At 36.9% G+C, this 27,025-nt stretch overlaps 1 protein-coding gene across 1 annotated transcript in view; it reads left to right on the top strand.

The window, feature by feature from the left end:
* LOC592922 (protein FAM78B) overlaps positions 1-21,305 on the top strand; it is a 33,601-nt gene extending 12,296 nt beyond the window's left edge. The window contains exon 2 of the mRNA XM_792419.5: positions 16,503-21,305. Within this exon, the coding sequence (XP_797512.2) occupies positions 16,503-17,037 (535 nt within the window). The 3' untranslated portion in view covers positions 17,038-21,305. The remainder of the gene's footprint in view (positions 1-16,502) is intronic.
* The last annotated feature ends 5,720 nt before the right edge of the window (positions 21,306-27,025 follow it).

Below are 27,025 nucleotides of genomic sequence, written 5' to 3'. Positions count from 1 at the left end.
AGCATTTTTTGTTGTTGTTCCAAGTCATTACATTAATGAATATCAAAATTTGAATGTTCATTTTTTCCCTCAATTTATGCGCCATTATGTTATTCATATTATTATGCCTAGACTTGATATTGATATACATAAACAATCATCGAAAGGAGGCCTATTATTCCAGTATTTTCTTTCATATTTCGTTTGATCTACCCTTGACTATAGCACTCTCAGTTCAATTCATAGTTATTTGGGTTTATACTAAAACTTGGGTAATTTTTATAACTTGATATGATGAAAGCCATAGCTTTAACATTTTAATTGTATGTATTTAATTAAGAGTATAATTGCGGGACATTATTGAACAAGACATGAAATAAACATTACCAATTATGATTGAAAGCAAAACAAGGAAATGCAATTGAACACGACACCTTGTGTCGACTTAAAGAAAAGAAAACAATATACTAAATGAAGGCTGATATGGAACGATAACCTTTGCACAGTATAAAATACGTGTACATGCATGCCATCACTATTTTTGTACGTAATGTATAAACCATATAATTAAAGTTTCAAGTTTTTTTTCCACATCTCATTTAAAAAACAGCAAGTACATATAGTATTACAACTAGGCTAATTACAACATTGCAAATTACACAGTAAAGGAAAAATACATATTTTAGTAAATTTTCATAAAGTACATGGTTACATAAAATGGGACGATTACTTACGTTAAAAACATTTCAGCGCACACACAATATACAAATAAAAAAACACATAAAAACACATAAAAAACAACACATTGTAAAATATGAGGATGTGCGGGAATCAGTCTTAACAGTCTTAATACAAATACAGACTGTCATCGATAATACCTGTATGTTTATATTGACACATGCTATGTCATCAGCCATTGTTGGCTTTTTAATGAGTATTGCCAACATGATCCCGCTTTAGGTAAATAATATATGTGCTTAAAGGGACAATATGTCATATGTTTTATTTTTCAAATCACAAAAAACAACCAGTGCAATGTGGATGGTATGGCAGCAGGGGGGGGGGGGGGGTGAGGGGCGTGTCAAGAAATTATAACCAAGGGGCAGAATCAAGGGGAAGGGGGGGGGGGTTATAAAGTTCTTCAACATATCCGCCTGCCTGTGACCAACTGGCAACTGTGAATAATATCGATTTGTGGGGGGGGGGGGGTACGCTACATTAACCCTACGCTATGAGTATCTCATACTATGAACATGACGGACAAACTATACAGTTCCTCAGGTAGACAAAGGAACATCCCTTCACTGCTATTACATGTATGTAAACATGTGTAAAACAGGTGTCACATGCATATTCACCTGTTCTACACATTTTTACATAATAGCAGTGAAAGGATGTTCCTTTATCTACCTGAGGAACTGTATATTTTGTCCTCTTTCTTTGTCCGTCATATTTATAGTGTCATGTAACCAATGTATGCTTCTGCAGTGAAACATGACTTAGCGAGAACGTGTACCTCTCTGTATAGTGTAGAGACCCCATCTTCCGTTGTCCTCGAAGAGTGTACTGAAATAACCTGTATATGAAGACCACCTGTACATAAAGACCACACTTTAATTTTGTCTCTTGAGCGCTCTTTATATACAGGTTTTACTGTTTGTTGTATAAGATAAGGGACTTGTAAGTTTTCTATAATTTTGATTGGTGACGGACACTGTTGATGTGTACAGTGTATAGTGAGTGCAGTTGTGTCTATAGTACATTTCTCACCAATACTAAAATGAAATTATTATTATTATTACATACATGTAGAACATCATCAGCCACAGACAGCCAAATACATCCGTGTCCTTTAAAAAGTATGTTGGGTTCTTTTAGCAGCCATGCGTGAAATATGGAATATGAAGAAGATCAATAGTGTAGCCTTCAAGCACGGTGCGTCTACACTACTAGTAGTCTGTTTTACAAGCAAGATATCATCATTCTATAGTGTCGTTCTATCAGTGTATACTGTACGTGTTCTCTCGAGACATACGACCTTTTTCATGAATAGAGAAGCTGAATAATTATGGTGTATTTACAAAGACGAATAGGTAATAATAAATGTGTCGACTCGGTGGACATAATATTCATGTTGGTCGAATTCCATTAAAAAAATTGTGATATAGCCTACTGTCTGCCAACAACAACAGAATTTCAATTTTGTTGTGGTCAGCTTATATCATAAGCCCCAGGCCACAGCTCTGGAATGGATGCTAATCCCTAATTTGAAATGAAATTCAGACATGTGCAATTTTATTTTATTGTAAAGCATTCAGAATTTCAGATTATTTCCGCACACGTCTATCATTTGTTATCTGTTAACATAATTATCATCATCATCATCATCGTCATCATCGGCATTAGTCTGTCGCCACCACCTCCTACAGCAACATCTACAAAACCACCATTACTAATACCACAATCGCCATCATCAGCACTACCACCACTGTCCACCCCCCCCCCCCCACCGGTCTTCATCGTCATTAATCATCAATATACCTTCATCACCCCCACCATCGTCCACCAACACCACCACCATCATCATCCTCCCCGCCTTCACCTTCTTATCATCGCCATTGCCATCATCATCACCATCATCATCAGTAATGATTATCACCATCCCTACTATCATCACCACCATCATCATCATAATCAATAATGAAAGTCCTCATCATCCTCATCAACCTCATCACCACCATCAACATCAACAACTCCCTCCTCACCACATTGTATCTATCTGCAACTTCTGTGTAGGGCAATCCATCATTACAAATTGGAAGAAGAGGTTTTGTAATCTAATAGGAAGCGTTTAGGCGCTTTGAAGGAGGCACAATCAAAGGTTTTATGACATTTTGTTAAACATCTCATCATATTAAATACGTTTATTGCACTAAATAGAAGATCTTAGGGCTAATTGGTTTGTCCTCCAGTGTCAGTCGATTGCTTCAATTCGGATTTGTCTAACCATCTTTAAAGGTATAGACCAGTTCTGGTCATGCGATTGCACTGTGAAAGAAACGTGGAATCGATCAGAAAAGGTTGATCATCTAGCGTATTGGTGTGTACTGCAAGGTTCTGGAATCATCAAAATGATAAGACATTTGGCCCAGTCTTGGTAAAGTTACAAGCACTGTAATGACTGTACACAGAAATATGTATTTGGGACTACCCTATATCCATCCAGTCCGGATAGATGTTTTAATTTACCAAATATATAAATTGGTAGGCGGTTTCCCGGCAAAATTTGTATCATCACGTAATCCACGTATTAGTAAAAAACATATTTTTTCACATGATTTGTAATAAGAGCTTCCATTTCATGTTTTGAGAGGGGGGCGTTTCCAAAACTGGTCTTTACTTTTAATGAATAACAATGCTTATGGCAAAATGGTCATTATTGTTATTCAAATTCACTCATTTCGTTATGTTCATTAGCATAGTTGGAATAGTAACTTATCTATTTCATCAACAAAAGACTATTGCCGTGATTTTGAAGCGGTACAAAGGAGAGGGGGAGGGGGAGGGGGAGACAGTGGGAGAGGGGCAACTTATCGACAACAAAATTTGCTAATTTTAGATTGCCTTGAATGTAATTAATCTATACAAAATCAGGCCTATAACCTTTTTCAGAAGACCCGAGTTTCCTCTTTCCTACCGTACTTTGCAGACCGACTGTATATAGCGTACTATTACTAGTATTCTTGCCTTTAGCTGAAGTCGTTTTATTACAGTTAACACAGCATTATATTATTTCTCTATCACGTTGGACCATAATCATATAGAAAGTGTATTAAAAGGGTAATGTCATAATGGTTTGTGTCATTCAATCAATTTGAACCAAGCACAAGACGTTTTTCTTTGGTTAGTCTTGTGTACACCATTTCCTTATGGACTAATCAGTAACAACATTAAAAGATCAATGAATCGTTTTATTATCGAAAGACAAAGCTGTAATCAAATCAAAAGTTTGAGGAGTTTATTATTTTGTGGTTCTGATATTCCTTTCCGCCACCCGCAACCTTTTGTTGTCAAATCCAGTTCCATCCCATTAAACAACTTGGTCTATTGATTTACAAACGAAGGGGAAGTTTACGAGCTTTTAATGACGCAAATCATGCCATTATCACCTTTGAAATAAGATTTAAAGGCTTGATTTGCAATGCGTACATGTTCTTTTTTTAAACATGACACTGCAAAAGAGAAGACTCATTATAAAAGCGTATGTGGGTCGCAGTACATGCGACCGAACTGGGCAAATAAAGATACACGTGTGTGTAAATATGACACCAGAAATACTAAGTAAATACAGCAAAACTAGTGCATTTCCTATTGACAAGTACCAGTAACAATTCATGATGCACAAGAACACACAGAGTTCTGAAGTTGAGTTGAAAAGAAGAGGGATCGGGGGGGGGGGGGGGGGCAAATGGACCACCAGAACACTAAAACAGTGTTCAATTTTAATCCCGTGCCCCCATACACCTCCGTAGAGCCTCTGCCCTCGCTTCCTCCATTCAACTAAATATCATGAATTCATGTTACGCTGTATGTTAACGATTTTTCTTTCTTTCATGCTTTCCTCACTCAAAATGATATTCAGTAACAGTAACTTGCAAAACAACTTCATTTCGTGCCAACTTCGGGAGTATTTAACCGAACACTATCGCGCTCTACATATTTTTCTCTCTCTCTCTCACATTTTAACAGGAAACTGCTAGTTTTCATCAGTAGTTATTTTTAAACCGCCTGTTCGTGATTCGACTCTGAACCGGATAGAGCGATGGGCATCATCTACTAGTCTCATTTCAAAGCTTTTCAATTTATGATCATCAGTTCTAATACGCAATGTTGCTTGATACATACATGGATATAAATGTTTTTAATTCAAACCCATGTAGATTGAGTCATAATGAGAAAGATTCACTTAATTGAGTGTTGTAGAAACATTGACTGAGCACTGCACCGTGGCTATCGGATAAGCACTTATACATCCAAAATATCGACATGAAAAATCAGTTATTTTAGGCATAAGATTAGTGTAGAAGAAACCAAAACATAATCTACATCACTACAGACAGCCTTTGCAATACGACCAGGGAAAACATTATTAAAAGAATGTCGGGGGCTACTTTTCAACTCTTTTCACTCTTTTAATAATTTGTTTTGCATTGAACTCTATGCAAAACAATGGGGGGGGGGGCTCTTTTATGACATTCTGGGGCTCTTTTTGGCATTTCGGGGGCTACTTCGCCCCGAGCCCCCGTGTATTTTTTTCACTGAATACGACAAGTAATGTAGTAATGTAATGTATGATCTACGTCATGCCCGGTTCTTTGTTCTGAAACCCCGATCAATGTCACCATGTTTCACAGCATGATGATTGATCAATCGAGATGATCGTTCCACGTGGGACCGCATCTGGGCAATCGATTAATGTGAACTGAGGTTCAGACCAGACCCATGTTTTTGAAAATCTCGTTTTCTTCTTTCTTCATTTCAAGAACACTTTTCCAGTTTTCCTGCTGTAACGAATTGTACTGGCTTTGTTGTTTTAACGAGACATAAATGTATAATTATTGTATTTTTTGAATATGAACAGGATCGTGTTATTTGAATGCCGCCATTGCACCATACGTATTACCAAGAGAGCAGAAGGGCCTCGTACTAGATTTAGGCCCATGTATATGTGATTCTATAGTTTTATCATGAATATACTACTTGTACCCGGAAGAATTATATTCAAACTGAAAGCCAATTTTGAAATCTGAAATGTTTAGAATGTATGATAGAACATCTAGTACATCATTATTAGATTTGAATTATTTTGTTGGTAAACCACTTAGAGGCAATTTGCAATTTGCGGTATACAAATATCTTATTATTATTATTATTATTATAAAGTGTGAGGTTGTAAAAGTATTCGCAAGTCTGATGCTTCACCTGACACAGATTATGACACGCATGTGCAGCTGGCATTGTCATCTCACGTGACCCAGGGATTGCGGGTCATTTGGGGTCACCGTGAAGCGATGTGGCTTTTTTTTTATTCGTGTTACTCGGATTTGAAGTGAAAATAAGGAGATGATTGGATTTAAAGCAAATTTGGTTGATGATGTCTTCACTGCTTCTTCCTGTTATCGTTTTTTTATTTCGAGTTTAAGCAGATGTAATTGTATATCAGTCTATTTTGTGTGTATAGCGCTTAGAGACTTTGGTGGTAAGCGCTTTATAAGTAACGTTTTTATTATTATTATTATTATTATTATCTCACATTCACTCCCTCATCATGCAGGGGAGTGGAAAGCCACTCCTTTAGGAGTCATAATATTGATTAGTGATCACCTTTAGGCCATTAAAAAAAATATTTTGAGCCATTTTGAGCGGCCATTTTGAAATAAAAAATAAAAAATAAAAAGGGCCTCCTCCTTCCTATTTTTCGAAAAAACAGGACGCTAAACATGTTTTTTTTTATTTGGCCTTAGAATAGAATCTACTCAGTAACTCAGCCGAAAGGTCTGGATCGTAAACTCGTTTCAAGTCAACCTGATAATATATCGAACATGATCGCAAAGTCTTTCGAAAAGTTCACCTCAGGGGCAACTTCAATACGCTATTCGTGATTATAATGATCGCACATGTTAATAGATGAACGTGAAGGCTATGGAAATGACATAATAGAAGGTTTATTTTTCGAAAGCTTGTGCGATCGTGCTTATGGCCTGATACGCTGAGAGAGCTTCCATGAGAAACTCACGAGGCGATTGTAATCAAACGAGATTGATGTAGCGTGTCTAATGATCGTCTGTGAGCATCAGCTGGTGAAGAACAATGTAGCTAATGAGAGGGGTACAATATACATGTAGATAGTTGCTAGACCTTTTCACATTTAGAAGTAAAAGGCGTAAATAGTCGCAAATTAATTGAAACGGTGATTAAACCAATCAACAAACACACCGTCGTGTACGTCATTCCAAGAGATTCAGCTGCGTGGCGTAAACATGTCTAGACGTGGGAGGGGCGGGCGGCAGTGGATGAAATGCGATCGAGCGTAGCGATCAAGCGAAGAGGGTCATTGGAGGGGGTCTAAAGACGTCTTTGAACCTCGTTTCTCCCATCTCCTTTTCTTCCTGTCTCCTTTCCTATTTTTCTCACTCCTGAAAACTCACAATTTGGTGTATGTGAGTATCTATGTGTGTGTGTGTGGGGGGGGGGGGTCTCCTATGCAGAAATGACCAGTTAAATTCTTATTTTGTGCATTGTTCCACCTGTACGTTATGTTCTTTGTCTTGAAAAGAAATCAAAAGACATGATCTCCGACGAAAAATATATTACTCTAGGTCAAAGTCCCTTCTACCGCAGTCGTACGTCGTGGCAGTGCAATTTAGCAGACTATTTATTAGTAAATAGAAGGCCTATATGGCTTACATGATGGATTACTTAGAATTCTCATGACACGTGCTCTTAAGAATGCCTTTAGGAGGTGAACACAGACTTTACTTACTATTATTGTGGAGTGAGACTTAGGATGTCTTTATGATAAGGCTATTGCCTGTGCGCCCCAATGACCAATCACTCAGATGTGTAAATGATCGACGACTTTCTTTTCGAGCGATTTTACACTCGGTGCTTGCTAAAAGAGTGTCTTTATACGCCGGGGTCGCCCCCCCCCCCCACTTGTATGCTTGACTTGAATAGTAGATTAACCAAGACATAACGGCGGGGGGGGGGGGGGGGGGGGTAACATTATTATTCATAAAGAGATGGTTAATTGAAGGCAAAAGTTTTTAATAATTTTGTAGTTTAATCATAATTATATTGGTATGATGTTCTTTTTATTTGGTGAGTCTTTTTTCTGTATTTAAACAAGAAACCCTAAAATATAATTTAAGATTGATAAAAAGGGATGGCGATATATCGAACCAATGTATAGTTCAAGACACATACAGTTATCGTTTTATGTGTAAGTTTACTTATCTTTTAATCATTCATTGTCTATTTTGCTGATTTGATATAGTCAGTTTCATGTTGGTACCTGCTAACACCTACAATTAAGCTAAAAAGGCTTTAAGAAACTACAGGTAAATACTGGCATTGATAACATATTAATATTCAAGTTCAGCCGCCTCGCCCCCATTCGATTCCCATTGATACGGCCCCATGTACGCCGCACAAAGCCATACGGGTGGCAGAACACGCAAGGGTTAACTTAATAAATTCAGATGGTTATATCCTAATGGGAATGTTCATGAAAGCATTTCTTCAGTTGACCCCCATGTCTGTCTCTATGTCTCTGCAAATGATGTACGCAAACTATACATCAATTCTTTCCTCCAACTTTAAAGGGATCCGGTAACTTTGTCTCAGATTCTGAAACAAAATTCTGGATTTAGCTCATGATGCAATGATAATTATAAACCTTTGGGTCAGTCAGGAACCACATGACATTTACAAGCCGATCGCCTGTCTGATTATCAAGATATTTATGATTGGAATTACAAATTTTGAAAACCGTTCGCCTGAACTTTTTTCATAACACTACAGTCTATTGGGGAAAATGAGCATGGTAAAACCGGTCACTCAAAGATTTTTACTTTTTTGAGGCACTTCTTGATCATTTTGAAACGCAATTTTTTTAGGGCTTCAATATTACACCATATCAAAGACACTGATAACACGTAGGGCCGTGTATCTCAGATTTAACATTGTTAAACGATCCCTTTAAAGGGGTGTAAGCAGACTAAGAGCCATGCTCACATTTTATTTAAACAATAATGTTCGAGTTGTCTCTATTACCAAGCGTGCGCTAATTATACATTTTAGCATAATATTATAACGATTATTCATTAGTGGAAGGGACTGACAAATGCGTTATGAAATATGGGTAGACCATGTCTTGTGAAAGAAAAAAATACATGAGACCAACTAAGCATACGCCGAACACTTAAACCATCATGAAATGATACTGTCAGCGAAAGATGTACTTGTTTACCTTAACAGTTAACTTCGTTTCATTTGTATGAAATATCAATTGAATAACATATTTTTTCTTAAAAATGAATGTTAATGGCAATATTGTGATATTGTAAACAAATCTTAAACTTCTCCAATTTCTACCTTGCGTATTTGACTTCCATTGCTTATAGAAAAGTATTTTGCTGATGCTTCATTTCCACTTTTATGGACAAAAATAAATATCAAAAGACGTAATGGAAAATACTGGATGAAAATTTAGCGTTAAGAAATGAAACCGAAAGATTGTAAGATCAAAAAATAGTCTTTTTGGAATATGAATGATGTCTTTTTATAGGTTGCATCATAAAAACTCTCGTTCGCCTTTTGAGTTATTCTTCTCCTGATGCGTTTTACGAGGGACGTCTTCCTTTCAATGATAAAAGGCATCCAGCTCTCTTTGAGGACCATCTCTTCATCACATTCCCTTGTCGTTGATGTCAATCCTGCGTTGTGACTTGAGGACGAACTTTGGGGCAAAATTGGGTAAAATAACGAGAGGAAATGAGGGTCTCATGAGAAGAATGCAATCCCGAGCTGCCGGTGTAATCAATCCTCAAGAACCTGATCTCTGTCTGTCTTGTCTGTCTCGTCTCAATTCAGCAACGTGATCAGGGAGATGGGTTGCTTTAGGGCCCACTTCACAATCGAGTTTTAATCCGTGCAAATTGTAGGTAACCGCCTCCCGGCAACATTGTGATCATGAGATGGGTTGCTTCAGGGCCTACTTCACAACCGAGTTTTAATCCGTGTAAATTGTAGCTAACTGCCTCCCGGCAACATTGTGATCATGAGATGGGTTGCTTTAGGGCCCACTTCACAACCGAATTTTGTCGTTGCATTTCCAAAATTAAGCACTTGACCGAAATTAGACTTGAAGAATTATGTCGGCTGTCTTCTTAGTTAAAATAATGTGGAATACCTGTGTCATTCATACTGAAATGACAAAGCCGTACCTGAAATATATTAAGCAATATTTTAAAGCGTTTTTGTAGATGAAAAATTAATTGCTAAAATAATATAATAACCAGTGAAATATAAGCGAATGAACAGGTGAAATCAATAGATAATATTACTGTTGTTATAAGAAGAAGAAAAAAAAAGGATTTAGTGTCCATACAAGAGTAAATTATAGTATGCTGACCGTGAAATTATGTTCTTGTGTGAATGACCCCCTGATATCATTATCACTCATCGGGGTTCAATCAGTCGATCGGTTTCCTACTTTCATTTCAATCCTAGAATTAAGCCTGATTAAGAGATGTTACTTGGAGGCAATTCAGCGAAACAAACGGGGTAGCCTGTATTATATTCGGTATATAGATGCAGAAGGGATCTATTCGAAGACAACTGTATTTACAAACATGCTTCATTGGTGGTTTGCATGCACAAACCCTTTAAGTCGTAATTCGTTACAGAGTGTCTGAATAGTGAGAGTTTGTAGACTACACGGTTCTAATGCACTCCATAGACCCTGTATACCCCGTTGACACAGTTAGTGACTGTCAGAGTTAGGCTAGCATCAATCCTTTGTGGATTTACTTTTAGTATCAAATGGGGTCTGTGTTTGCAGGCTACATCTTTAGAGCGCTGATGTACGTATTTAGTATTCATACATGATCTATTGCTGAAAATCTATCGGCATATCACCTGCAATTATTTTTTACTGCATGGACTATACATACGCTGAGGTGTGCAGATGTTTCAAGCGTAGGGGGTAGAGCTAAACTTTAACAAATTTAATTTATTAACAAACGTGCCTCGTCTCATTTGAGAGGTAATCAAATATGGAATATTGAGATACTATCCAGTACTATTTAGTGCATTTATTGAATAATTGTGTATTTATTGAATAACTGCAGCAATGGTGTATACAATGTACAAGGATAGAGTTGGCTATGCTCCTGTCTATCATATTCACTTCAAAATGTTCAATTTTAATTTCATCCACGTATATCCCAAAACATATATTTTGATATCCGAATTCACTATAGTTCCTTAGTGATTACTGGCGAATGTTTGGATAATTAAATACAGCTATCTGATAGTTGATAACATAATATATCATCCCCCTCTCTCTCTCTCCCTCTCACCTCTGTCTGTATGTCTGTCTGTTTCTATCTCTCTCTCTCTCTCTCTCTCTCCCTATCTTATCGTTACTCTTTTCTCGTTACTCTTATCGGCTAATAATACGAGGCCCGCGTTTGATCGTGTTTAATCAAAATGAAATTAATTCGAGATTCTCATTTTCTGCCAGGTTGAAACGCTTATAAAAGCTTTAATGATCATGGCCTTTTCACGGAGGGTAGGATACATGTTTACGCCGAGTCAAAATATAATAATAGCAAATATCAATATTCAAATAGATATTGAGGTTATTTTTAGTGTAATAATAGGCTGTTTGGAAAAAGTGAGAGGGAAAGAGCTTAAAGAGGGTAGCCAGATTTTGAATGCTTCACATAAAGTTGTTAGTCTTATCTAGTGCATGCACCGTGACAAAATCTTCTATCTTTCTTAGTTTCTTGTCATTGTATTTCAGTAATCAGATCACAGCGCCAATACATTAACTACTACTGAATGGAATTGTAACGTTATGACCCCTCATCTTCTTATTGTTATTCTAATCTTATTGTTGATTATGCTTAGTGTAAGCTCGATGTTTTCTGTTATAGAACCACCAAGCTTTCAGAGCTCGGGCGAAAACCTTGAGTGGAAAGTCGCCATGCTCGTATAAACGGTGGCAGCGGTGGGATAATACTCTACGAAACAGAGTTTCACATATTGATGCAATAGGGACTTTTAGATTTGCACGAAGACGATAATAGTGGATTGCTACGATCGACGTCCTTGTAATGCACTGCTTTGAATGGACGTCACACGTATCAGTCCACGCAAATCTAAAAGTCCTTATTGTGCTACGTCGGGTAAAGCTTGGACATTATTTGGAGATGTCAGGGGTAAATAATGGACACGCTGAAAAGAAATCGAAGTATCCAATTTCAGTCCTTGCAATGCTACATGAAGAACATAGCAATAGCCATTGATAGTAGTATGCTGTACACATTTATTAAAGAGCCTATAGATTGGAAATATGCAAAATGGGTTATTATCGTTATGAAGTCATCGTACGAAAAACAAAAATCAATGCTGTGTAAGGAATAAAAAACGAATTTCTTCCTCCACTTACGTTCCGTCAGAAAGTTAATTTATATTCTATATCTACCTTAATACAAAATAAATGACAAGTTTGAAACAGGATATTGGTGAACAGATTGGTACGGAGCAGTACTGGCTCTTGAGAATTCTCGAATTGTATATGATATGTATATTATGCTTCTTAATCAGAAATAAGGTTTACCTAATACTCAGTGCATAGTTACAATGATACAATATTATGATAAGTGCTAGTGCCTATATGGTTTCACTAGCGTGCTACTAAAACAAATTAAATTTATGTAACTTTGAAGTTTGAAGATGCTTCATTGTTTGATCTTGTGAACATGATTATGCTATAGGCTTATCGAATATGAAACACTATTATATCCTTTTATCACGCTTTTATAGGCTTATCAAATAAATTATGTATAGTCGTGTCATTCATGTAGGTGATAACTGCCAAATGTATTGATATAATGTTTGTATTATATAGCTACCTGCTAGACACTTGCGGTGATTATTATTCTATTCCATTATTAAAATTCATTTATATATTCCTTTGCTCTGGAAGTTTCGAAACCTTACACACAAAAGGTGTCCAATCAAGTTTCCATCGAAGCACCCTTCCGTGTGCAATTTATATAGGCATACAAGTATTTTTGAAGTGGATGACATGTGCGGGCGAAATAGAAACTGGAATGTAACACTTTAATTCAGATGATTGAATAATATATTCTTCTTTTGGACCCTAGGCATAAGGCATAATGATTATTTGGGGGTCAGTTTCAGGGTAATGAGATTAATGTTATAAAGTACGGTATGACAGGCGGATGATAGCTGATAAGAGATAGCTAGACAGAGAGAGAGAGAGAGAGAGAGAGAGAGGGGAAGGGGTAGAAGGGTGACTCGAGGAGGGGGTAGAGTGACCGAATGGCATTGGGTGGGGCAGAGAGGGATCGGTTACTTTGATTATGAAATTAAAATGTATCCGTCGTAATTTGGAAATATATGCGAAGCCTATTTTGTACAGACATACAGACAGCTACGTACAACGACGATAGAAAGCCAGGATGCTGATGAAAGAAATAGTGAGAGGAGGGAATGATAGAAGAAGGGGTGAGCGGTGAAGAAGATGAGGGATAGAGGGTCTGAGAGAGAGAGAGAGAGAGAGAGAGAGAGAGAGAGAGAGAGAGAGAGAGAGAGAGAGAGAGAGAGTGAGAGATTGCGACGGAGTGATGGAGGGCGAGAGATTGATACAATGTGGAGAAAGGTGACGGAGTAGAGAGGGAAATGTTAATTAATTATGGAAGTTAATGACGTATGAGCTATAGGTTACACCTGTACCCTTCGGTGAAGCGGAAAGGGATGTTAAACCCTGAGTTAATTGACATTATCCCCTTCTTTTCATCCAAGATCTATGCTAAATACGGCGAAGGCCATTTTCGTAATATCTTGCAATTTTTATTGATCTTTTTCGAAACACCATTTCCCCTGACTGCCTAATAAGTTACATTTAATGGCTTATTCGATGTTCAACAGATAATGTCCCGACCACGGCCTATACTCATTTAAACCTTGTCCTATTTCCATGTGTGTGTAGTACATTGTTAGATAGGCAAAATATTATAGGTCTTTCCAGGTTTTTGAGGTGTTATTATTTGTTATTATATATTGTTGGAATAGAATGAATTTTGTCGGAGCAGAGACAAAATAATGACCAAATAATTTGAATAAACTACAAAAATCTTATTTCGTCATCCCAGATTTTGCGATATAAATGGCTGTTGATTTTCATGTTTGTGTAAGATTGGGATGGGGCGACACTAAACAGAAGCAGATCAATACTGCGTATAATACCGTACACAATCTCAGAATTGATAGAGAGGGGTTAGCTGCCACCAAAATCGAGACAAGTCATCTGCTATGTATTATTGGGTATCAAAATACGTATATTTTAGTATCAAGGAATTCGATTAAAAGAATCAGGACCAATTTAGCCGAATGACGTCAACAATGATCACAGGGGATGATATATTTATTGTGGTACGAGTGTTTCCAATCCCATACAGACATGGCAGTCGTGACATAGTCCTTTATAACCGTTCCTTCGTTTTCCCTATACGTATTCCCCCAAAATTGCAGTTTGAGCCTCTGACTTTAGGTGTCATATAAGAGATTTTTTCTATTTTAGTTCATTCCACTTGAAGATTAAAATAGAATTCACTCCAGAGAAGTGTTTCGATGACTCTTTTGACAATGGGTTCCTCGTTGTAGTTTTTTGCATAGACCTTCTATCCGAAAAATGACGTTTTCTCGAGTATGACTTCGAAAAGAATGTTTCCACTCCTGTATTAAACTTAATTCTACCACGTTTTGATCCATTGTATTTTCATCTATATTTGTTTTTAAACGGTTATTGTTTTCTACCCAACCGTTAACTGATTTAACGACAGATGATTCTGATAGAAATTAATCCGGACATCATTTCCTGGCCCACTCTGCAGGAACGATTTGTTACCATGACAATGATTTCTAATTGTGTAATTGTCCGATTTCCGCTTGATTAACGCACTCAATCAGCGTGATATTATTATCGTACTATTAGCATTTCTACATTTTTGAGAATGATTTCATTCAACTTAGCGTTCCTGTTTTTTAATGACAACTTGAATGTCGAAAAGCACAGGAAAGGCTATTTTCCTCTTCCGCGTGATTGTAATTCTTCAGTAAAGTTTGCAAAATATTGAGCTTGTCATGACACTGTAACTATGGCAGGTCATTGATGCCACTGGTTGCTCTCACCATTTTGTCTCTGTAGGGATGTCACAAATCTACATAATTTACATGTTTTGATAGTTCATTTAGTTGATGAGTGATGAGTATTGATTTCTAAGTCCTTTAAGAGCTAGCTCGGATCTGACCATCTATCAAGTGAAGTGATACGTTTGATGTCAACTTATAATAGGTTACAAGAACTTGGTAGCGTACGAAACACCGAATGACTTAATAAATTGGATTTGTCCACATTCAGTATCGGCCATCCTTTGTATGAGAAAAATTGTTGTATTGTGATACCATGGTATTACCATGAACACATCGGAACATACAGGTTTCATGCCACACTTGCTATACCGGTTTTTAGTCATATCGCTTCTGCGGCACACATCCATAAACTTGAATAAACTTTCATTTTCTTTGTTATTGATAATGGAATAGATTTTTGTTTCCATACAGGGGTTGTATAAAAACACATTTGCAATAAGTTATGTAGGATGCATGTATGATTGAACATTTTCTTGAGGGAAAATAAAAATTACTATATTTTTAAAAGTACAGAGTAAATGAGAGGGGAGCTCGGAAGATACGTCACAGAGTCGCCATTTTGTTATCTTGAGCGTGGAATGCACATTTTCATGCACGTCTCAAAGTATTATCAGATGCATATTTCGAATTATTTAATTGTTCCAGTAGACTCCAAATCACCTGTTTCAGTGTTAAAATGGTTGAATCCCGATCAATGATAGAGCAGGGAGGTCCCTGGATAGAGCTACCATGTCCCTATAATATATCCCCCTTCGTGTCCCTTTTCCCTGTTTCACTGTTCACTAAGCAAGAAACCCCTTGCCGAAATAAGCACACCGCTGGGAGATACAGACAATCATGGGAATGAATTAAAATTTGGTGTTGGCTTTTTTTCGCGGGGTATTGAATTCTACCATAAATCGTACGCCGCGTCAGACAGTACGGTGTCGGGTTTTCAGTCGATCGTGTGGTCGCTTGGGGCTTCGCTGAGCCTGTGTTAACACCTTCTCGTTGATGAAAGGAGATCGATATTTCGCTGCTGCCCTAGGGTTATTAAAGTCATTGTATAGCCTTTGCCATCCATTCAGAATAATTATGTCATCGAATTCTCCCTTATTTTCGATGGCGACGTTCGAGTTGATGTCACAAGATATTTGGAAAGTTAGTTAAACCTGTATGGTTTGCATCAACACATAGGACTTTTCTCCTGACTTCTATTTGAAAAATAATCACGCCACCATTATGATTTTGTATAGGATTGTACCATGGTCAGAAGAATCCCCCCCCCCCCCCTGGTCAAGAGTAGTTGAGTTGGTTAGTGGGTGGACTCATCTTTGACTCTACCTTTAAAAACTGGACTTCTTCTCTTGATAATATGACTTGAAAAGCAGTAGAGGTACAACGTACTTTGTCTTAAATATGCATGAATTTGAAAAGCCCTTGCGTAATGGACTTGAACTGATTTTCATCATTTATAATTTTCTTCTCTCTGTTTTGTTTTGCCATTTGCACAGATCAAGTTGGGAGATTCCAGCGCTCAAGAGCGGTCAGCAACGTTTCGTGAGCGACTCGGACGGGAAACACTACCCCTGGTACGGGTGCACTACAGAAGTAGGGGTGATCGTAGGACCTACGAACTGCTACACCGTGTGCCATCTACGGATGAACGATAATTTCCACCCCTCCATCACATGGGATATTCCAGTGCGCAACAGTCACGAGGTCAAACTAACGAAGCTTGCGCGCGACCAGAGTTTTACCGTGTGGTTGATCGCGAGCAACAAGACGACCGGCCAGAAGTTTGTGCTACGTACGATAAAATGGCGGATGCAGATCAACATTGCGGTGGACGGGCGACAACCGTTAGGTCGACGTGCACATCTTTTGGACCCCATCATTCAGGAACAGCCACAAATTCTGGAGCCAAATCAGAACGAACTACCCCCTCCCGAAGCCTTACGCGCACCCAACGCCAACAACGCGCAAACTTTAATATGGAGACCCATGACAGGGCGAGAAGTGGTCATAGTACCGCCCGTAAGCCAGTAGCGATGCCTACATGGACAATTGGACTTCTAATATTCAAACAACATTTTTTCAATCGTCAAGAATCACAATCAAATGGAACCTATGACTGTTTAAAAGAGCATCAAGTGCTTGTTTTGATATTTAAGAGAAGACGAGAAAGAGAGCAATACGTTTATGTCACTGTCAACTGCCGAATTTTTGCTTTACAAACCGTAACCAATGATTTTGAGGTATTTCAAATGAATGGATGACGTCGTTGTTTTTTGACAAACTACGTAAAAGACAGTACTTACTTAAAGTGTGATATTACTGACAAAGAATGCTCGCAACTTTCCAGCGGTTATGTGCAATCTAGCTATCAAGACTTTCTTCTCGTTGTTTTCCAGATTAGAAGTTGACCATGATAATGACCTCAAGGAAGTAAAGAAACGTAGCCTTTAACGGATGATATTTAAAAGTGTAAAAGAACAACAAAATTTGTATAGTTTGGCCATATAAATTGGACAATTGAAACCGTCAGTGCCTTAAAATAATGAAGGATCTTTATTTTTATCTTTGTATTTTGAAGAATGATAAATTCTACCAATAAACGTAAAAAATAGATTTATTGGCGTATGTATCACTTCTTATGTAACGTGCGCCATTTTGTTTTGCGCAGTTTGACCTTGTGCTTGTCTAACTGCGCATGTCTTCCAGCCACGTGACCTGTTCTTTCATCTGTGCCTTGAAATCTCTGACATTATTCAACGACTGTCTGTATGTGTGATGTTCAGCGCAAGAAATGCTGCAAGGGAGAAATCTCGTTCAATCCAATTCATCAGTCACACCGCCAAACCGACTCAAAACCTACCGATTTGGGGCCGTAGGAAGTAACGTCATTTTCTTTATTCGTTGGTAGTCGGTCTGGCGTCTATCTCGTTTGTGTGACAGGGGTTTATGAACGACGAATAGAAATTAACAGAAGTCACCCTTCATGCTCTTGCACCCATCAATATTTTTCAAAATGATAAACTCGGAGTGGAAAAAATTGATATTTCATGATAAAGTATTCTTATTCCCCCAAGTTGTGAAGTAGGATATTAATGACGGAAAGGCTGATAACAAAAGACTTTCATTCCAATTCAGTTTATCACAAGAGAGCTCTCGGAATAAGAAAGATTCATACAAATGCGGGCACACTGCCTACTGGCCTATGATAATAAGTGCAGTAGTAGCGCCTATACGGCTTTAAGAAGTGTAATGCGATTTGCAAGCTTTCTCTGTTTACCTTTGGGATTCTATTATTAAATCACGTTTATTGATAATGGATTCTAATTCGTGTTGAACTAACAGCTTCGGAATTCAAGCGAAGGAAGAACTTAGGTATTCATTTTGATGACCAATGTTCGTATAGGTAAAATAAAACGTGTTCTGAACAGAAAATAAGCTTACTATAATTTTGTGGAAAAATAAAGGTTTACTAATGTTCTTTTTTTCTAGAGGTGAGTTACAACTCTGTAATGATACATGTAAAATCAACATGAACATGCAAAAGAGTAGAAAGTGAGTTTCTTGGTGGGTAGAATGCTATTTTGATCAAACAACTCGGTGTTAAATCGGCCAATGATAAAGTGCAGCACTCCTTAACCATCTCAAATGATCTACACTATGTTTTCAGAGTGTAAAGTGTATTGCTGAAGTCAATAACTGAATATGACATAATCCAGTGTTCAAACGGTGCTAACAATTTAGCACCGGTCTCAGAAACTACTGTATTTGCCTTGAGAGGACACGAATAGACGGTGTTAGTGTGGTGCTCCTGTGAAGCTACCGGTTAGTAAATATTTGGGAAAAACAATTATGTATATTTCCAAAAACATTGTAACTTATTTATGACAAAACTATGCAAAAGAAATGGCTGTTGATGGTGAAAGCATATGCAAAATGTAAATAGAATTCCCCATTGATAATGTGTTACAGAATGTAGTCTTCCGCTATAAAAGCAGAAAATCTATGGCCTTTCATAATTTCGATTATAGAGTATTTTATAAAAATGTTTATGGTTTTTAATTCCTAATGAATGATGACACCTTTATTTCACATGGAGTATTTGTATGTATATGTTATTATAAGGAACCGTGTTGAAATGTTCATCTCATCACTTTCAGGGTTTAGTTTTCTATTTGTTACTCCAATGAAAGAAGTATTTATTCAATTGTGCGGACATCAATTAGCCTTTTTTTTTCAGACACAAAATGACGTGTTGTTTATCTTGATATTTTTGCATTGGCCATCAAATGCATCAATCATGATCACAGTTTTTAAATTATGATCCCTACGCATTATTACACATCAAAGCAACTCGTATTACTTTTTGTTTAAAGCAGGCGCTGAAAGTAATTCTAATTTGTTTACAGTGTTTGTCAAAATGAAAATATATGAAACATAAGCTATTTTTATATGTTGTCATACAACTTTCCAGATCATAGTCGAGAAAAAGGAAGAAATTCTCTCTGTTTTTGCAAGAACTTATGTTATTTTTGTCATCACTTTCGACACTCTGCAGGTTATGAATGATTCCAAACGTACCTCTTTCAATGTGTATCTTTTGTCAACATTTTTAAACAAATATTTCCGTGACAAATGTTCAAGGAAACTGTGGATGATGCTGATAAAAAATGTGTTCAATTTTTATTTCATTTGTAGGCCTACTTTTATTTTCATGATTTTGTTAATCATTGGGATTTTATTATTATTTTGTCGATAAAAAGAGTTAATATTGACGGCAAAATCGAATCAAAATGTGCCAATAGTGATTGGTTACGGCCCGGTGGATGATGTAGGCGTTCCTTTATTCAAATTTGTTTGATTATTACGATTCGGCTCTGTTTACTTTCTTTAGCGCGAGACAAAATATTGATATTTGATTTAAAGTTGATGTTTTAACACTAAAATAAGCTTAGGCCACATGAATTGATTTAAGCAGGACATGATATATTTTGAAATGTATCTAACTTAAAAATATTCGATACCCTCTTCTCAAGAGTTTTTGTTGTCATAAGTAGCCCTACGACAGAATTTAGAGGAAGAATCTGGCGCGCCCTCAAGCAGAGTAACTCTGGTTGAATTAATGACTGTGGCATAAAGAAACAAAAGAGATAGGATTCCCCGGGCTACACTACGTTGTTAAGTGTGCTTGCTTACATCACTAAGCATAGCAAGCATCAGTAGTACTCCTGTCTAAAAATACATTATTTCTGACAGAGCATCCTCGCTTAATATCTAACCTACACCTCTTGAAAGAACCAGTCACAAGATTAAGCTGGGTTGTTTATTTTCGCTGACAACTCATTCTAAAAATAAGAAAATTAAAGAAGGACCATAATATACTACATGTATTTTACTGTTCGGTGTCGAGAAGCCACTTTGAAAATAATGGTAATAAAACGACTTTACAAAAAGATCACTTAACGTGCAACCAATCTCAATAACGTATTTTGGACTTCGGTTTGAATTTTTTTTATATAGTTGCATTTTATCACAACGTTTAATACTAGCAACACCAGTTCAGTGCTGTTTTTTCTTTTCAATTTCTTAACTTTGATTTTATCGTTGATTGTATAACGGCATCTTTTACATTCCGACATGATCATCATGTTTGCTGTCTTTTCATGCTGTACGTCATTGAATGCTTTCGCTGAATCCTTTCAATATTAAGAATGTTTTTTCGATTTGTTTAGATTCAAGGTTAAAGTGCCAATCTATTTAATTGTTTATGTTCGCCATACCGGGTTGGTAGGGTCAATGTTTTGTCTGCTTCCGCATCTTTCTTCGTATACAGGTATTTGCGATCAGTGTTAGTTTTCTCCTGTTTGTTTTTTTAAGATTTATTTTATTTAATGGGAGTTTGTTCCAAGGGTTTCAAATGTATGGAGTTTCTTTTATTGTGACGATTCCCTTCACACAGTCATGCATAATATTCATGCATGTGTCTTACTTATTCATGTAGGCTTGCATTAAGATGCCGCAGTTTGCAAATATAAATTTTGTTACTCTGTCGGGATAAACCTCACACAAGCTTCCTTACTGCTACAACCATGAAAGAGGTATACATGAAATTAACTTAGTTTCGATCCGGTTCATTGCGAGTCGGGAAGGGTAAGTTTGATTTGATTTTGAGCAATAACGATTGGCCTTCCTGATATGTCTTTTTGTGAATTTTGTAATATATATATTGTGTACAGTAGTCATTAATAACTAGATAGCAACAACGGTGCAATAAAAAAAATTCCTGTGAGACAGTCACACAATTACTTTTGTTTTTTCTTGTCTTTTTATTTCCCATTTTTTTGTAACGACATATAATCCAGAATGTTATGGTCATAAACTTCCAACCCCCGTCAAAAAGAAGCAGAAGGAAAAAGAGGAGTCAGAAGTAGTAACGGAGCACATCGATCAATGAAATGTTTTTATATTAGATCCGATGACGGTTTATTTTAGCTATGTGTACAAGAAAAACTTCCTAGTGAATGTTTTTGACCACGCATAATCGCATATGATTATATTCGTCCAATCTTTATGTTTCATCAATGAGAGAGTTTGAGTTGCTTGCAATCCACAAAAAGCCGGCAGAAAGAAAAAAAAAAGTGTGAGAAGAATAATGTTTGTGAAAACGCGAAAGAAGGGAGGGATATTATGTATGTGTCAGGGGAGGGTGATAGATGAGAAAGAGAGAGCAAGAGAGAGAGAGAGAGAGAGAGAGAGAGAGAGAGAGAGAGAGAGAGAGAGAGAGAGAGAGAGAGAGATAGATATCAGATGGGAGAGAAATGGGACAGTTTTAGAACGAGAGGGAAAGTGAGAGATACGGAGAGCTAAAAAGGGTGAAATATGGGAAATGAAAGGTTAACGCAGAGAGAAGGAACCGGAGAGGGATGAGAATATACATGTACATGAATATATTATTATTGTTCAGTTGATATATCGAGTGAAGGGGAGAGCAAACTCACAACATTCGATGGCCCTTGACAAAAAGTTAATAGAATTGAAAAATTAAGCAGTTTAAACAACTCACATTAATGTCGTAAGATATCAGCTGAAAATATACAGTAGGATTTTAGATGTTCAATAAAAACTAAATCCCAAAATTATTTCAGGAGAGAAGGTATTAACTTTATGTTTTCTCGAAAATTCACATGATTCAAACAAATTATTTTGCTGGTCGTCTGGCCAGCGTAGCCCCATTATCAAATTGGCTTTTCCAACAAACATAATCCACGTCGTTGTCATGGCAACTGCTGGATGCAAGACACTGTACAGACACTCTGGAGGCTTAATTTCATTTGGAACAATTACCCAGCTGGGCCTTTTGCCGAGCCTCGTACAAAGTACTGATCCACAAGCAAAATGTCGAGTTAAAAATAGCTTGTCTGGTTGCCGAGGGTTCCTGATTAGAATTTTTATCTCTATAATGCAGAAAATGAAACGTTTGTCGTCCCATGCAGAGCATGTTGAACGGGAGAGTTTAGGGGAGGGGGAGGAGAGGAGAAGGGGGCGTCGGATCATATTTGAAGACGAAGAGGTAAAGTTGTAAACTTGGAAAAATGTAAATGCTTGCATTATCGAATATGCGAATAAGCGGTTTTAATAAACTATGACTTATTTTACTTGGTCAACATGGATTCGGTGATGGAGTACTCACCTTCTACCCCTATACGGTACCTCTGGTTTTAACCAGACGTATGACGTCTATCGTTCTACTTTCATCGATTGGAAAAGGTTGCCAATTTTGTTTAATTTTTGTTTAATACTTTGTGAAATGCGTATCGAGAAGCACAGGAAGAATCTCGACAAATCTCTCAAAATGTGCTAATGGCCATATGAATCGAATTAAATTTTATGAATCACGAATGAATTAAACAAAAATCCACAGATTAAGCAAGTAGGCCTAAATATGTTTATTGTATCTGCACATTGAAATTCCTCATTCGACTTTGTTTTGGAGTTGGGGATGATAATTATGAAAGTCATTTTCTTTTAATTAAGAAAACTTCCGCAATATACGAGAGGTTTCAATAAACATTGCACCAATACTCCAAGTCTGCATGCAATGGAAAACATTCAATTATGAATCAGTAATGTATGCTATATACCAAAAACATTAATAAAAGGGAGCTAATTACAAACTGTAATCATATCAAATACGTTTTCTTTTAAAAAAAAATGAAACTCCTCAGATATTTGTCCTGAATATGTAACTAAAACTCAAATCCACAGGCTTTTTGTTGTGCAGAAGCGGGTTATTAGAATAATTTGTAAAGCAAATTATCGTGCACATACAAATCTACTTTATTATGAAAACAGTATTCTAAAACTAGAAGATCTCTATTCAATGCAACTTGGAATGCTCATGTTTAGCATTCACTCTGGAGACCTCCCTCCTGCCCTTGCTCAAATCTTTAGAAGAAATAACCCAATTCACAGCTATAATACTAGACAGGCTTCTGCTCTCCATTTACCATATGCAAGGACAACCTTCACTTTGAATACACTAATGTCCACTGGCCCCAGGTTCTGGAATTCACTTGATACTACTATAACAAATGCTTCAAGTATCTCAGTTTTTAAACGTAGACTTAAGTCATATTTTCTAGACAAGTATGTCGATGACACATGAATGTGTTATCAAGCTTTATTGTTAGTGTACTGTAGCATATTTAACTCTACTCTTGATCTTTTTTTCGTTAATTCTTGACTTTGACATATAACCCCCTTTATCCCTTTTCTTTTTTCTTCTTCTTTCTCATCTGTACATACTACATATACCATATATTCCTACTTGACCTCTGCACTCAGAGAGCAATAACTCATTGATGTCTCGACTTGGTGTCGGCTTGGGTTTGTCCATATTAGATCATATTAGATGCAACGTTGGGTAGTTGTTCTCTGAGAGTATTTTGTAAATAGTTTTATATATTCCATATTTGTTGTTGTATTCATAAATAAGTTATCTTTGTCACATCATTATGAGGGGGCCTTAACTTAACAAGCTGTGCTTCAACCAAGGTCTCCTCGTCTTCCTTTGTTCTACATTGTACTGTTATGATTATACTCTATTATATTTTGTCACATGTGTTTTCTGGAAGACAAATAAACTTGATACTTGATACTTGATACTTGAACTAATATGCCTGCCTTCCATTGATACATGTTCATCATCTTACTATTTCTGTTTCAGTTTTATTTTTCATTTCAATGGCAACAAAACAGTAATTATGACAAGAAATCAAATATACAATTCAACATTCAATAATATAATACATTTTACATGGTTAAAAGTTGTGAAATAGAAAGTATACATAATTATCCAGTATAATGGGTTTTTAATTTTTTTTTAAAGATAAACCTGTGGAAATGGAGGGATCCACTGAAAAGGAGAGCTTGTAAAATGTGGATCCCTCAAAATATTAACTAACATAATTTGTGTAACATGTAAATATATCGACTTGAAAAATATAAATACATAGATTACCAAAAAGTGGCAGAATAATAATACAATTACAAATCCGTAATTTGAAAACTTGTTACGATAAAGTATAGTGAGCACTGTGACGTATTGAAAGCAAGCATGACTTTTAAAAACTGTGAGATTGGTAGTCATATTTATTTTTGAAATCGGAAATGTGTGGGTATGTGTATTTCCACTATTTCATTTTTAAAAAGCTCTAGTGACACCAGATGATATTAAAGACTTGTAATGAAAATGAAAATGAAATAGCCCACATGCTTTACTAGAATTTAAAGAGAATTAAACGAGAAGACTTGCGAAATAATGAGAGACGCTTTTCACCATTCTGTCTCTGGTGGTTACCTAATTACTAAAATGATAATAGCTTTGGTGTGGAATCAATGCAACACATGCATATAAATTGATTTGTGAGGAATATGCTGCTATCAAATTTTAATTCTAATTTTGATTTTCATTATGTTTGAATTAATTTCATTACCCAACGTACAATTGGCATGGAAGATTGTTTTCCCCCAAATGAAATTATAAAATACAAGGATGAAAAATTGACATATCAGTAAGATAACAACAATATGACTTTAAACATAAATTCGCCTCAATCATTCGGTATGACAAAATATGCAGTTACCGACGCAAAGTTTTCTGATATTCGATATGAAATATTAATGATGATTGACATTTCATCAGTAGGTCTGTGTTAATTATCCCCTTCATCATATTCATACTCATTGTAAATTATTTTGATGGTTTTTATTTTGAGTGTGTTTTCGTAAATCAAGAATGAATGGTGGATTGGCTGAATTAGGGCCTTTGTTGAATATTTTTAGATGTAAGCTTTGATATGACACATTCTATAACAAAAACAGAAACCCAGACAAATCAATTTTCCATATGCTTGAATAATTAGATAACTTTGTAAGGGTATACGAATTTAGTTGTCAAAAGTGTATGTTAATAAATTATCAGAGTTGGTTTATTCATTTTGCACAAACTTGCTGTATGGCGTTGAGCCTAAACATCCTGAAATGTCACCTAAGTGTGTATGTCTACTTTAAAGCTACGATTACCGAAGGATATTATGTTATCCTTTTCCTAGCGGAATAAATGTATACATTCGGTGACAGGAATAGCACTCAGAAATCACTCCAACAAAATGTCACGAGAAATGAAAACAAAAAACGCTTATACAGGTGCCTCCTGGTTATTTGAGGCACATCAAGACTTAAGAGTGTACACGGTTATGATAGTTGTGTCTACCCGTCTCGAATTAAGCATGTCTAGAAGCTACAGGGGGGGGGGGGAGCGGGGACACGTGACCCGATCCAGTGGTGAACAAAAAATACAAAAAATAAGTAAAGAGTGAGAATGGAAAGAAACATAACAAGGAGAAACGGAAATGGACGTGAAAAGAAGCCACCTCCCGCACCCCCATCCTTAGTAGCCTTGTAAATCTACATTTCATTTTCGAATTGAGGACCAGTGCCCGCCCCCTCCCAGCGCCTCCCTCAGTGTTCAAATGACCCCATCCATGGGTGGATTCACGCATGGTACACCACGTATGTCTATGTAGAACAAGAGTTATTTGAAGCAGGGGCGGTAATTTTATGTTTTAACGGGGAGGAAGTAGAATTTCCTTTAAAAAAAAAAGCTAACTAAATAGCTTAAAACAGAAACAGAAACAAGATTAGGTTATTCGATTTTAAAAATATTTTGTAATGTCAACAATAGTTTTAAAATTTCATGTCTTTGGGGCTTGGGGCACATAGTCACGGATCCAGGGTTTTGAAAGAAGTGGGTGCCCGCAAAATCTTGTGTACGTGAGAGCTATTATTGGAGTGTATTGATATATGATATGGAATAGGGTAATCACGGCATTAAATCAGAATAATTCTAACTCGACTGACTAGGCCTACAGCCAGAAATTTCAGGCACTCATATTCCATATTATATATCAATACACTCCACCATTTCAGTGGCGAGTCCGAGGGGGTGGGGGGGGGGGGTACAGGAAACCGGGGCAACTTCTATAGAAGGCACGGAAGCATATGAGCTTTTAGACCCCCTCCCCCAACCCCACCCCCAATAATTTGGCCAACTCCAATAGCATTGACGTACAAACGATTTTGCGGGCACCCCACTTCTTTCAAAATCCTGGATCCGTGACTGTATGTGTGCCCCAAGCTAAATGTTATCACAGCGTCAGCACTCTATTTTGATTCACCTTTCATCGCCCCCATATATCGAAATCACATTCAAGCGCCTGAATCGGAACGAATGATGAATGAAATACAATTCTGACAAATTTATGAATGAATTCACAAGCATCCTCGCATACAACGGGAAGCTCAGTAGGCGCCAACCGATGCATTATTAATATAGAGTAATATCAATAAATATGGGCTTGATTTATGAATGGGTCTGAACACTGATTTTGTGACAGATTAAAATTTCCAGTTGTAGATGAAGGTCAAGGTCGATGATATGGTGAAAACGAAATATATTTCT

The sequence above is a fragment of the Strongylocentrotus purpuratus genome, unplaced genomic scaffold (genome assembly GCF_000002235.5).
Source record: "Strongylocentrotus purpuratus isolate Spur 01 unplaced genomic scaffold, Spur_5.0 spur5_scaffold_4, whole genome shotgun sequence".
NCBI classification, from domain to species: Eukaryota; Metazoa; Echinodermata; class Echinoidea; order Camarodonta; family Strongylocentrotidae; genus Strongylocentrotus; species Strongylocentrotus purpuratus.
This window is presented reverse-complemented; position numbering and strand designations above follow the sequence as displayed.